Source organism: Lolium rigidum, chromosome 7 (genome assembly GCF_022539505.1).
Source record: "Lolium rigidum isolate FL_2022 chromosome 7, APGP_CSIRO_Lrig_0.1, whole genome shotgun sequence".
Taxonomy (NCBI): Eukaryota; Viridiplantae; Streptophyta; class Magnoliopsida; order Poales; family Poaceae; genus Lolium; species Lolium rigidum.
Window position 1 is genome coordinate 128,173,345 of NC_061514.1, and position 14,892 is coordinate 128,188,236.

Below are 14,892 nucleotides of genomic sequence, written 5' to 3' on the forward strand. Positions count from 1 at the left end.
GGAGCAAGCCCTCCAAAATTGCATACCCAGTTCCAGCATTCCAAACAAGGTCTCAAGAATACCTGTCAGCTAGAAAGCAGTAGTACTTAAATTTTGCCGTATGGATGCTTAATCTCTAGCTCATCAAAAACTGTAGTCTACCATCATCTTGAAAGAGATAGATGCTTTCTTCATTATTGGATCAGTGTTGCAATGGTTTAGTGACTAAAGAATATACTGTCTAAAGATAAGTGTGTGTGTGGTTTGCCTTACCGAAACACGTATCCATCCAACCGCATTTCAATGTTTGATTAGTCATTGAACCAATGCACCAGTGTTGGACTGATAGTTGGATACGTGTGTTGATGGATGACAGAGAGCCCTCGGAAGTCCTAATACTAGATCTCACCCTGTTGTGGCTTCGGTAACAAGTAGTAATAACAACGGAAAGAGACGTACATGGTGTGTATGCCACAGCAGTTCGCAGACAATACTTAGTTTCTGACGATGATGCGTACATGGAGGGGATGCTTCATCACAGTGGTGAAGTACAACTTCTCCGTCATGTCCACCGCCTCTCCCTCCACCGCTGGCCGCCACTCCATTTCCCTCACCAGCCTCGCTAGGAAGTACTCGGCATGGTGCATGCCGAGGGAGTACGCAGGGCACATCCTACGGCCAGCTCCGAACGGCATCATCTTGATCTCCCTGCTCCCCGTGATGTCCACGCCGCAGCCCTCGCCGCCATCCAAGAATCTCTCCGGCCGAAACTCCAGCGCGTCTGTCCAGACCGCTGGGTCACGGCCGATCTCGGCCACCAGGAAGTTGAGCTGTGCGCCCTTGGGCACCTCGTAGCCCTCGATTATGGCATCGTTCTTCGTGCCGTGCGGCAGGACGAAGTGGCTTGGTGGGTGCAGCCGCAAGCTCTCAACGATGACGGCCTTAAGGTATGGCATTGCCAGCCGGTCGCAGTCACTGAACTGTGTGGCGGACTTTACCTCCTCGTAGACCTTGGTCTGGATGTCGGGACGGCTGGCTAGCTCGGCCATGGTCCACTCCAGCAAGGTGACGGTGGTGTCCGTGCCTCCATCCAGGAACTCGCAACAGAGGCTGACCTTCTCCATGTCCGTGAGCGGGCGGCCGCCTTCATCTGCCACGCGTATCGCTTGCAGCGAGTCGGCGTAGCACGACGGTGTGTCGTCAGGCCTGGTGGAGTAGATGAGAGGGGTGAAGATCCCGTCCAGCCTCCGGCGCAGCTCCACGTACTCCGCCCACCGCTTCCGGAAGAGCCTCTTGGTGATCGCCGGGAACAAAGCGAACACCGGGAAGGCGGTGATGGAGCACAGCGCCGAGTTCTGGAGCTCCTCGATCTCGTCGAGCACCTCGTCCTGGAGCCGCACGCCGAAGCACATGTACACCAGCAGCTCGAACATGGCCCGCCGTAGGAATGGTCTGACCGGGACGACAACCTTCGGCTCTGTCTCCAGCGCACCACCGCTTTTCTGCGCACGGAGGAGGTTGCTGACAAGGGCGTCACAAGCCCACCTTCTCGCCGGGGCGAACTCTCGGACTCGTGCTGGGCTAAGTGACCCGACGACGAGGTTCCGGCGGAGAAGGCGCCAGTAGGGACCGTATGGAGACGAGGTGATGTCGCGGCCGCCGGCGGAGAATAGGAGCTCGGGGTCTGACTTCCGTGGCCGGTCGGCGAAGGTGGCGCCAGCCTGGACGAGCACGCGATGGGCCACGTGGCGGTCCCGGATGAAGACGAACGTCTGAAAGAGGTGAACGGATATGACTGGGCCATAGCGTGCATGGAGCTCTAGGAGGAGCGGGATAAGGTCAAAGATGGACCGCCGGAGCGCCAAGAACTTGGCGAGGAAGAGCAGGGCCGGTGGGCCGGGAGGCAGCTGTGCCTTCCGCCTATGGCGGAGCAGGAACATCAGGGCGGCTGCAAGGGTGATGCAGAGGAGGAGCAGGGGTGTGGTGAAGAAGCCATCCTCCATTGCTGGTGCAAGGAAGCAAAACCTTGAAGTTAGATGCAGTGTTCGTCAAATTATGATCAGGGATGATGACTTGCATGAACTTGTGGAAATATTATCGCCATTTAAATAGCTAGGAACTGCCGTTGCGATTTGTTCCTTTTTTCGTTCCGAGATGTCCGTCAGGATTTCTAACACCGGAGATGCTTCATTAGTGTTACCGTTAATTGTGTTTGTTCAAAAAAGAAAGTAATAGGCCAACGTAGCAACTGACGTCTTCTGCTCAAATAAAAAAAAGGCAACCGCAGCCCAGAAGCGTGTTCACTAATTGGACTTTTCTCTAGGGACACATTAGTACGGAGACAACATGGTGCTGCCGATTTTCTCTCTCAAAGTAAATAAATACATTGTGCTAGTTCTAATCAGAAAAAAAAAGGAGCTGGTAGTGTTATTAGAGGCCACATTTAGCTCCAGCGGACGCCATTGTTTGCTAGAAATAGAATGGCAGCTCCGCCAGCTGATTAGAATAGTTGACGATAAGTACAAGCATCTTCATACTCCAAAGTACTACTATTTATGATCTAAATATGAGGCTTTGGGAGTTTAACTGAACTCAAAAACGTTTTATATTTATAAACCAAGGGTGTATAATACAGTAAGACATAAAACTGAAATGAATTAGATCAGACTTTTGTCCATGTTCGTCATCAACAGCTATTGGTTCATGCGGGTTGGAAATTTATGGGACGAAACTGCCATTCTGTCGAAGTTTCTGTCATGGCTCTTGCCTGTTTTGCAGTTTCAGGTGAACATCAGAATCAGACTGTTGTCCAGGAACCTGCAATTGGTATGCTTGTTATGACTTGGTGTCAGGAATTGTGTCACTTAGTGGTGGGTTGGGCTCTCAGAACTTAAGTGTACAACCAAACCAGTTTGTGGTAGTAAGAGCATCCCCAGCCGTTAGGGCTTCCCGGGCCGAAATCCAGCGCTATTTAGCGCCGGATCGGACGAAACTTTGGCCCGGGAGCGCCGAAGTTCCAGCCGTCTGGATGACAAATTTGATGCATAATTCGGGGAATTTGACCAGTTTTGCCAACATTTGGCTTATTATTACAAATAAACGTTTACAGTTCAACAAAACGAGATAAGTTTTCAAAAAAATCAAATGGAAACTAGTTGGTGTTGCCTCGAAGTGTCCATATGTGCTCCACCAGATCATCCTTCAGCTGTTGATGCATTGTGGAGTCTCGAATCTCCTGACGCATAGCGATGAACGCAGCCCACGATGCCGGCACCTGGTGGTCAGGCTGTGCAAGAGGACCCTCTCTATCATATGGTGCATCTTGTTCGCTCAGAGGGACCGGATGCTTCTGCTCATCCTCGATAATCATGTTGTGTAAGCACCCACAATAGTTCATCACCTCCCACAGCCGATCTTTCGACCAAATCAAAGCGGGGAACCGGACTACAGCAAATCTCTGCTGGAGGACACCAAATGCACGCTCGACATCCTTTCGGCAAGCTTCTAACTGCTGCTCCTTCGGAAGACCGGGGTTTGAGATAGTCTTCACAAATGTTGCCCACTTGGATAGATACCGTCTGCAAGATAGTATCCCTTGTTGTAGTGCCGGCCATTGATCACAAAGTTAACCGGGGGAGCATGACCCTCAACAAGCTTGGAGAAGACCGGCGAGCACTGCAAGACGTTGAGGTCGTTGTTGGATCCCGGCATACCAAAGAAGGAGTGCCAAATCCAGAGATCATGGGTAGCCACTGCCTCAAGTATCACCGTGCAGCCTTTTTTGTGACCCTTGTACATTCCCTGCCAGGTAAACGGACAGTTCTTCCATTTCCAATGCATGCAGTCAATGCTTCTAAGCATCCCTGGAAATCCTCGAGCTTCATTGACAGCGAGGATCTTAGCAGTGTCTTCGACAGCGTGATCTCAAGTAGAAGTCCCCGAACACTGCTATCACCGCCCTGCAGAACCAGTAGAAACAATCAAGGGCGGTGGATGTAATAACCCAGAACATAGGATCAACGAAGGGTAGATTTAGAAATGGGATGTGCATTTCATCGCAAAATGAGGGAAATTTTCGCGCTTTGTTGCAACTAAACCTAAGAGGGATCGAGGTTCTCTCTCACATGCAATTAGGGTTAGGCAATGTGAGTTAGGGAATTTTGACATGATCTCTTTTGTATCTTGTTGATTTGGGAGTTGATTTCATTTGACAAGTAATATTTGTTGTGGGTATACTTTATGGGTATATCAACAGCATGGCCTAGATCCGGCAAGCCCGGATGGCCCACAGATGGTGATGTGGCATGTGGCCCATCGGGCGGCCCAGTTGCTGTAGATCCTGAAGGATGAAGTCTAGCCCAGGAACAGGAAGCCGAATCCCAACCGACCTACGAAGGAGGCCGGATCCGTGAAGGCCCATGAAGTATCCGGATCCAGCACGGTCCTGACGGAAGGCGGATCCTTGACGTACACGGCAAGATATTGTACCGTAGTTAGGCAACTTGTATTCCGGCTAGGACTCTCCATGTAAACCCTAGATCCGTGCGCCTTTATAAGCCGGATCCCGGAGCCCTAGAGGCACAACCACAACTCATTGTAACAACGCGAAAGCGCCCGGATAATTCCGGACAAGCGGCGGTAGGCCCTGTCATCGTGCAGGTGTTTCGAAGCTGGGTAAATCGCGTACCACCGTCCCGTGTGCACTCCGCCCTATGGCCCCTACTTCTTCTCCCCCTCGTGAGGATCCCTCCTCCGGGGTACCGTCGAATAGGCAACGACAGTTGGCGCCCACCGTGGGGCCAGCGGCGTCTGGAGGCCGGAACCGGGAGGGTTCCGCCATGGGAAGCTACGACGACACCATCGCTATGGGGCGCGTCCTTTACGCCGGAAACCTTCCGATCGTCCCTCCGGACGAGTGCTGGATTCCGGCCAAGACAAACCCCGTCAAGCTCTCCATCGTCCCAGTCGGCGGCATACACATCTTCATCGGCGAAACCGTCGATTCCGACGGAAACGCTCTGGTAAGTAACGCTGACGCGACCGCCGGCCGAGCGAGGACGCGAGTCGCGAAGATCCGATCTGAGATGCTGGAGCTTCCTAAAGAAGATTCCGCCTTGGATCTGGAAAAATCAAAACCCACCCAATCCGCCCCTGAGCAGGAAATAAAGGTGGAAGACCAATGCAGATCCGCCTGGGTCTCCCAGGTGTTAGAAAAGCAAAGGTGTCACTTCGTACACTTCTTAGCCCATACCGCAGGAGCCGCCCCTCAGGAAGTCGGAGCAGGCCCCATGCGGGTTGAGGAACCGGAAAATAACGGCTGCTCCGGATCAACGGGAGGTCTGTCGGAGAAAGCGGCGCCCCGAGTGAAGAGTCAATCCTGGGCAACCTAAGCCCAATTTCCGGGGATACCCCCTCCATGGATACCGAAGAGTTCGATCACAAGGTGAAGGAATATGGATACGGTGATCAGCCTGAAGTTGAATCCGCCCAGCCTAAACAAGTTCTCGCAACCTTGGCGGCGCTGGATCAACGTGAATCAGAGGATGAAAACACCCACTCCGATCCACAGCCATCCCATGCGGGATCTCCGCTCTCGCGGGAACGACCGCATAAGGAAGTCTTGTCCCCGGAAGAAGCTGGTTGAGCAAGCGAGGCATTGATGCAATCGCACATTCAGATATCCTCAACAAACCCATCAGCCCCGAAGACGCAGCAAATGCAGAGGCTCTAGAAGCCAAAAGGCAGGAGATGTTGGCCACAGCCAAAAAGTTTGCCACCACCGCAGCCGCAATGATTGACAAGAGGAAGGAGGCCGCGAACTTCGTGGACAATTTTCTCAAGCGCGAGCGTGAGGTGGACGAATCACTGGTGAAAGTCAAGCAACTCCGGAAGCATTGGGAGGACAAGATCACTGAGGCTCGGCGGGAGGCTGATAGGATCGAGCGAGAAGCCGTAACTCCCCGCAAGATCACCTTCGCAACTCCGGCGAGCAGCAGCCGTTCGCCACTCCAAAGGATAATATGAAGAAGGCTGCAGAGATCTTGAAGAAAAAGACCGAGGAGATTGACATCGACTACGTCCGTACCCTCGTGGCTTCAGCAATGAAGCAACAGAGCAATGCAGATACTTCGCGCAGGTTGGAATCCAACCCGGAGCAATTTCTTGAAGAAAAAGACCGAGGAGATTGACATCGACTACGTCCGTACCCTCGTGGCTTCAGCAATGAAGCAACAGAGCAATTTCTTAGTTTCCACTGGCTTGTGTTTGTCTTTTGGTGGTTATCCTCTTTTATTCACTGTTGAAGAAACTTAGGCAGCAGGTTTTTGCACTGACATTTTGTTTGTGTAATCCATGTATATTCCCCCACAGGAAACATGCCGGTGATCCATGCCTGGAGGACGCCAAGCTTGCTTGGCATGGTCTTTGTGGCTGGCACCCCATCATCAGATGGCACGCCACGAGGAGGGCCAAGCAGGCGGCGCCGAGCAAGGATGAGCCGTGTTCCGCCCTGGAGATGAGATGGCCAGTCTGTAACTTCACCGACCTCTCCGCTTGTGCGGTCTTGCAACCATGACCTGTGGCCATTAGGAGTGCTATGCAACTATCTTCGCAGGTACAGGGAGGGAAGGGTGAGTTTGTAGTCTTTGCTCATTCTTACATTAATTGATTCGTGCTAGTAGTATGAATTTTTCTGTTGCTGCTCCTGTGTGATATATGAGATGGTCGAGCTCATGTGTTAAGAAGTTGTTTTGTTGGCTTGAATTAGTTGAGAATCTAAGACTGAATTGTTGATGCTTGCTTGCTGTTGGATGTCCCTGATCCGACATATATATAGCCTGTGTGTGTGTGTCTTAAGCATGAATCAAGTCATCTTTCCATTAATAACGCTATAAATATTTGGTTATGCATTTTTGTGCTACTGACCTGTTGCTTGTGAATGTTTGCAGTGCAACTGATCTTTGTTTGGTTCAAGTAGTATATTTTATATATTGATCTTGCATCTTTTCTCTCTTGGTGTCGTTTCATTGAGTAGTATAGCAGCCATAATGTAATGTCCAGGAGAGGGTAACACATACATACGTGCATGGCCTCCTTCCTTGTTCGAATTAAGTAGATATGCATGCAAATGGTGGTGTTTTTTTTTTTGAGAAAAAGTTGGCACTTTATTGATCACAGCAAATCATTACACAGACTCTTCCGGATACAATCCGGAGCAAAGTTTCTAAAAACAGAAGAAATAAAAAGCTCCGCAGAGCGTGCTAAAATGTGTGCCGACTCATTACACTGACGACGAACATGAGAAACAGAGAACTCATGAAAACTAGTAGCGATGGTCTTGATGAGAATCACCACATGAAGATGCTTAAAGAGAATCACCTAAGCGTTGCCATGCCATGTGGTTGATACAGTAACATATTGGCCGACTCTTGCTGTTTACTTATATGTCTAGGATCTGTTCCTTGTTTTAAGTCAGATGCCTAATCGGTTGTGCATTTCCTTGATGTGTGTAGCTGCCGGAGGACGGCAAGCTTGTTTGGCATGGTTTTGGTTGCCGGAACCCCACCATCAGATGGCACACCACGAGGAGGGACAAGCAGGTGGCGCCGAGCAAGGACGAGCCGGTGTTCTGCCCTGGATATGAGATGGCCAGTCCGCTTGTGCGATCTTGCGGGACCGTGACCTGCTATGACTTTGATTTTTGACAGCAGTGGCTTGATTTCCTTTTGCGGGTGACTTTTTTTTGTTGTTGTGGTTGCAAGCAGTGACTTGAGCTATAAATGTGAAATTTAAAGATTGCTTACAGGAATGTGGTTAGGTTCAGGTTGGCAGTCAACTTGTGATTGTCTAATGTTCCAATGATTGAAGGATGCCAAGCTTGCTTCGCATGGGATAAGGAGCGAAGGGAACTGTCTCAGCGTACATGCATGAACCGTTTTTTACTTGGCGGTGGTACCTCCTGTAATTTTCGTGAAAAGTTAGGGTAAAAATAGACGGACGAAGAAGAAGCTTTATTTTCTTTATTATTAAGTATAGATATATTAGATTAATCAGCTTAACCAGCGTGATTAGTATTTAAATAAAGTTAGTCCTTCCGTTTTATAATAATTGTCTCCTAGACACATTTTATGTATAAGAAAGAATTCTTAAGGAAGCATCAACACATAGCCAAATTAAAGTGATCTCGGCCGGGTGCCCCCTGTGTGAAGCAAAGGAGAGCATGACACGAGGAAACTTCCTTAGACCGTTTAGTTGCCTTGTTTAGATGAATTATTGCGGTAGTCCAGAGATATGCCTGAGACGCAGAGGCGGAGCTATGTACAAGTCAGGGGGGCCACCGCCCCCCCCCCAACTTTTTGAGAATTACTGAAGGCTTTTTTTTACAAGGCTTAGAAGAGAAAACAATCCGCGCCTGCCCCGTATCCCGCCGGAATTTTACGGGGTGGGCGGGTTATAAGTGTCCTGTTAGACATGCTCTAAGCCGCGAGAAGGACGAAGCAGGCCGCATCGGAACATGGGTTCAGGAGATCCTCCGTGCGTCATCACTGCTGCAGGACTGGCCGGTACAGTAGTGGGTTGCATCGTTGCAGCGTCAGTCATTATGTTTGCACTTGGATGGTACGTTTGCCTCGCCTACACTTCCACCCGCGAGCAAAAGGAGTCGAAGAAGGTACACACTCCAGCTCCGTACCATCCCGCCCGCCCTGCCATTCTTCTTCTCTTCTCTTCTCTTGGCTTACGATTTGAATTATTGAGTAGTACATCAGCCATAATGTAATGTCCAGGGGAGGGTAACACATACATACGTGCATGGCCTCCTTCCTTGTTGTTCAAATTAAGTAGATATGCATGCAAATGGTGGTGTTGTACAGAGGAATCACCACATGAGGATGCTTAAAGAGAATCACCTAAGCATTGCCATGTGGTTGATGCAGTAACATATTGGCCGACTCTTGCTGTTTATTACATGTCTAGAATCTATTCCTTGTTTTAAGTCAGATGCCTAATCGGTTGTGCATTTCCTTGATGTGTGTAGCTGCCGGAGGACGCCAAGTTTGGTTGGCATGGTTTTGGTTGCCGGCACCCCACCATCAGATGGCACACCACGAGGAGGGACAAGCAGGTTGCGCCGAGCGAGGATGAGCCGGTGTTCCGCCCTGGAGATGAGATGGCACGTCTGCAGCTTCACCGACCTTGCCGCTTGTGCGGAGTTGTGGGACACTGATCTGCTGTGACCTTGCTTTTTTGACAGCAGTGACTTGATTTCGTTTTGTCGGTGACTTTTTGTTGTTGCTATGGTTGCAAGTAGAGAACATGGGCGTATTTTATCAGTATTGGATGCATGTCGAGTGCTTTTGTTGGGTCAATCTTTGAGATGATGCGCGTGCTTGCGCGCTGCTAGTCAGGTGGCCTTATTAGCTTTTGCGGTTGTGATGCCTTTGGTTAAGAAGACTCCATTTATATTTGTTTGGTAATTTTGCTTGTGCTGTGTGAATGTCGAAAGAAGAGAAAGGTAATGTCAAAATTTTCAACCTTTCTTATTGCGTAAGTAGCTGAACAATGTATTCTGTTTATTGAAAGAAAAATCTGAAGGTTTCCATTAATTTGGTAGCTCGGTATGATGTTTGGCAGCTTGAGCTCCACACAAGTGACTCCACCAAATGGGATGCAACCTGAAAAGGGAAAAATTGTACGCGTATACGAGTATTGTTATTGTCTCACGAGAACAAGTGCTTCCCTTTACTCCAGGTGGTGATCAAGTCTAATTTAGCTTATCCTCTCTAGTCCCCCAACCTTGCATTGTGAACAAATATTGAGCATTGTTAGTTAGGGTTTAGTGTTTAGGTTCACGTGTTTCGGTTGGTGGGAATGTGAGCGTGCGCGGCGGCTTTTCACTCGTGGGCTCGGGGCAGAAGGAGACGTGAGGCCATGCTTGTGGAGGCGGGGCTTCACAAGTGACGGCGGCTCTATCGCTAGGTTTCATAAGGAAAAAAACAAATAATTTGAATTCAATAGACCTCGTCGATGATTAAATTAACAGTGAGATTTTAATTAGGTCAAATATATTACACTGAGGGAGGTACCTTTCTTGTGTAGTTCTCCTTCCGTTTCTAGATATGAAGGTGTATAGTTTTTTGAGAAAAGTCTACAAAATATCTTTACTATTAAATGGGAGTTGGTCGTTTGACACTCAACGCACTTTGGTGGTCTTCATTGGGAGCATCATGTCCGTCCAATTAAAATCAAACCCTCCGCTCAAATTTCATCCGTTGGATCTACTTTCCAAGGTAAATAGCCTCTACTTTCTCTAATCACGCATCAAATTGTAATCAATGCAAATTGAATAGGAGATATTTTCTTGCCACTTATGACACTCACGAAAGAGTAAAATACATCGGAAGTCACTGAACTTGACTCCCTAGTTCGCCACAGTCACTGTACTGTGGAATACACAAATTACGGTAACTAAATACGCTCAGTGATTCATTGGAGGTCACTGGAGCATGTACAACTACGTATTTGATGACGTGGCACTGAGTTGACCAGTCTCACACACCCCAGTTAAGTCAATTGGTGAGACTGACTGGCCGGGCCCATTCGTCAGCGTCACCCTCCTCCCTCTTCCCTCTTCTCTGTTTCCCCACCCGGCAGCACCTTCCTCCTCTCCTCCACCGCGACCTGCACGCGCCGGGGTCGTAACCGCAGGTAGGCAACCGCCGCATCACCGCGCGCGTTCATCGCCGCCGGGCCAGCCTGATCTTGAAGGGGTCCTCCGTGGCCGGCGGGTCGAGCAGCTCCCGCACGGACGCGGCCATCTCTGCGGCGCGGCCGAGACCTTCCTCCCCGCTAGTACGACGCCGTCTCGAGTAACTCCTGCACGAGGTCGGAGAGGCACGTGCAGGCGCCGTCGTCGCTGCCAGCAGGAGGATAGGGGCCGCGGCGGCTGGGATGGAGGTCTCGCCCTCGCCCTTGCCCCTGCGTTGACCGCCCTAGAACTCCGCGCGCCGCCGCCGGGAAGGGCGCACATGGGGAAGAGCCCTCCTACGGCGCAGCCTCCCCTCCCCTGCATATGCCCGAACGGCGGCGCCCTGCCCCCCCTCGCGTTGGACGTGGCATCCCCGACGGCAAAGGTCAGAGGCGGTGATGGCAGAGGTGGGAGGCCGGCGGAAGCAGTGGTGCTCGGCCACGAGCCTTTTTTTCTTTCTTTTTTTAAAGATTTTTATCTGTTTCCTCGATTTTGCAATTTAGCCCTTTTTATTTCTTTATATTAGATAATAGTTTCTGCAGATAGTAGGGAGCTGACAAGTGCGGTCCAACTCAGTGCCACATCAGCAAATACAAAGCTGTACAGGCTCCGATGACCTTCGATGAATCATTGAGCGTATTTAGTGATCGTAATTTGCGTATTCCATAGTACAGTGATTGTAGCGAACCACAGAGCCAAGTTCAATGACTTCCCATGTATTTTACTCCTCACGAAATCTCAGTCATGTATCAAATCAGAATCAACAAATTAATAAAAAAATTAATTAGGATATCATTCCTTGCCGCATATGTCACTCTCCAAAAGCAAATCCTCACAATCCAAAGGTTGCTGCTCCTCTCCCTCTCGATCCAGTTGAGCCACCGCCTCACCACCCACCACATCGCCGGCCACCCCACCATCGCCGGCAGGTCCTCTTACCGTCTTACGCTCAGGTGCCTCTCCACCTGGTGACCACGGATCACCCCACGGATGAGGGATATGCGGGAGAAAACGTGCATGGCAGCCAGCCACCATGAACGTGCTCACTCACGGGTCTGGCGGGGACGATCAAAGCGGCGCGACGATGACACTCGGTGACGGCTGCGGCCGACAGATGGGGCACAGGCGAGAGGAGCTCGACGCGGCGTTGGAATTGTTGCGGGGAGGTACAGAGGAGGATCTGGTGGTCTTCGCCCTTGGCCCTCCCTGGTCACAACGTCGCCCTTGAACCGGCGCCTCCACCCCCTAGAGCATCGGTGCCATTACCCGCTGCTGGTGCACCGCGGGAACCCGTATCGATCCCTTGCTTACGGTAATGCCGGATGAACTCCTGCTCTGAGCCGGTTCCCTCGCCTTGCTCCTGCTCCGCAACTCGGGATGTACGCAATACGCAGTCGCCACGAAGGTCGACAGACTCAACGTAACCAACAATGTCACAGAGGTAACCAATCAGGCAATCACCTCCCGCCTCACGTTCCATTGTCAGCCCACTAATAGACGACTGTTCCTACTTACTACTGATTGTCGATTGGTTAAACTAGCAGCATTCATCTACTAGCCCCTCCTATTGTGACATGTCTCATGAGTTTATTTCTACTAAATTTCAAGGAAAAAATAGCACTCTATAATAAAATAGGGTCGGCCGAAAAATACGCTATTAGCGTGCTATAGCGCGCTATAGCACACCATAGCGTCGAAATGATGTAGTGTGGCATATCCAGAAACTCTATAGCGTGCTATTAGCGCCGAAGTAGCGCGCTATTTTTTTCCATGCTAAATTTTGATAGGTGGCTTATCGGCAAGCCACCCATGGTGTACCTCAACACTGTCGTCAAGGGCTGCAACACGAACGTTGCAACAAAGCTTGAGATCATGGAGCCCTGGTGCAGTGTAAGTACATATTGACTTTTTGCGTGTCCCTCCAGCTGGTGCCATATGCAGAAATATTCAGTTCACGAGAATAGGTTATTTGCTCAAGATTCCCATGCTGATATGATATCATCCTGCAACATTTGAAATTTTTCTCTCCCTGCCATTGGTAGATTGTTTTGCTAATATTACTACCGGCACCATGGGTAAATTTTGCTCTTTGTTTGCTTACTCATATGCTCAGAGCAGGCTATACCATAATTATTAAGAGGGGAAGCATATATCGTAATACTATTAATTCATGTTCTCTGCTCTCACAGTGTTTGGTGGAAGCGACTAGTAGGAACGCAAGCATTGGCCTCGCTTTCATCGCTGCCTCCAGAGAATATAATTTGAAATTGATGATGCTCACTTCCATGAGCATAGAGACGAGACTCCTGCTCAGAGATTTTGCTCAGAGCTTTCAGCGCCGAGCATGTCCTTACGGTTGTTGCAAAAGGGACTAAAAGCTACAGAGATTTTGAGCGAGAAACCCAACTCTCGAGTAATTTTGCTAACCCTTCCAACTCAAAGGTAAATAGGATACATAACTGCATGTGTCAACCTATTTTTGCGCTCTAGCTATGTCTAATCTTCTTGCCCAATTTTTAGTTAGGTACATTATGAGACTATTACTAGGCTAGAAATCTACGAGGACTCGACAGGGAAGGTGGGTATGTTTATTGGTGGAATCGAGATAGGTGGGATGCAATCTGGTGCTGGTCGTTTCCTCGATGATTAAAATCAAATCATGGCTACGTCAGATTCCGCCCAAACAAAACCTACTCTATTATGTGCGGGCTATGTATATATTCCTCATACAGTTATCTCTTTTTCTAGGTTATTTGTGTCGAGCCTACCAAATGTAACGTACTCTCTGGTCAAAACCTGATATGCTTGCTATGAGACTTCCTTTGAGCATGTCCAATATATAATGACTTGAGACAGGCATCATGTTTGAGCCATTGTACGCTTGTGTTTCTCATGATCTATATTGGCTAAGTTGTAGGAGCATGCCTTTTGGTTCCCATCATCTACATATATGAGGTTAAGAATGCTAAAAATATATGTATTTTGTGCAGATTGGGATCTCGTCCGATGTGGCAACAGCTGTTGCCATAAGGGTCACAAATAGACCAGAGAATGTTGAGAAGCTGATAGTGGTAGTTAAGCGTACAACAACATTGCTGAGTAATTTCGAGATAGAATTCTTGTTTGGAAACATTGAATGACGGTTGATACGGTGACATTGCAGGTGATCACATTCCCTCGCTTTGAGAAGATGTACCTGTCGTCTGTGTTGTTTCATTCCATCTAGAAGATTGCGAGAAGATGCAGGCTTAGGCATGAACTAACAGATTAATTATGTTCTTTGCGGAACAACATGGAAACCCTTGCTTGCTATAGCCTTTTGTTTTCAAATGCTTACTTTTGACATTGTTCTATTGTTTTCATGGTAGTACAAATGAAGAAGATATAAAAGTAGAATGTGAAATTTGTTGTATAGATCTTCTACAAGGGAATGTGCTCTTCGCAACATGAACCTCACCATATAATTGGATGAAATAACCCGTGAGGTCAACTGGTTGTGAGAATATTTATGCCCCTACTGAATAAATATTCAAGATGTGTATATATATGCATTGGCAAAAGCACTCGACGAAATGTCCATGGCACATTTTTGATGAGCACATCAGAACACGATGCCATTACGGTAGAAGTTCATGGTATTAGATCTGTTGAGTAATCTCCTTTCATTTACTATTTCAAATTTAATTTAAATTCCATTTTTAATTTAGAAAAATCTTAATAGTCAATTCAAGTATATTTTGTGTGTCTGTGTAGGTTTTACTGGCTTATTTGATTGCGGCGAGGAAAAAAATAGCACGCTATAAGAAAATAGCGTTGGTCTTAAAAATACGCACTTTATACTGATTAAATTAGCGTGGTCTCTCCAGATGTGTTATACCACGCTATTAGCGTCGACATAGCACGTTATTTTTTCCATAGGTAAAACCAATGTTTTACAATTGCATTTGCATAATAGAATGGTTAGAAATTCACTTCGGATGGTATGGCAGGCATCATGGGTGGAGAGAACACTGGTGTTGGTTTAGTAAAAATCACATAATCAATTACTCCGATATGATCTACATGTATTTCTATGTTAAGATCCTAGGGCATATATTTGCTCCACTCTTGTGCGGGCCATTGTATTTGATTTCCGGTTATTCGATATATCTCCCGGTATGCATGTATTG

At 48.5% G+C, this 14,892-nt stretch overlaps 1 protein-coding gene across 1 annotated transcript; it reads right to left on the minus strand.

The window, feature by feature from the left end:
* Positions 1-440: 440 nt before the first annotated feature.
* LOC124671982 (cytochrome P450 89A2-like) lies at positions 441-10,793 on the minus strand. The gene is made up of 2 exons (XM_047208293.1): positions 10,732-10,793; positions 441-2,004 (listed from the first exon to the last, which is right to left on the minus strand). Exons 1-2 carry the CDS (start codon positions 10,791-10,793, stop codon positions 474-476), a joined length of 1,593 nt encoding a protein of 530 aa, XP_047064249.1. The 3' UTR covers positions 441-473.
* Between the last annotated feature and the right edge of the window lie 4,099 nt (positions 10,794-14,892).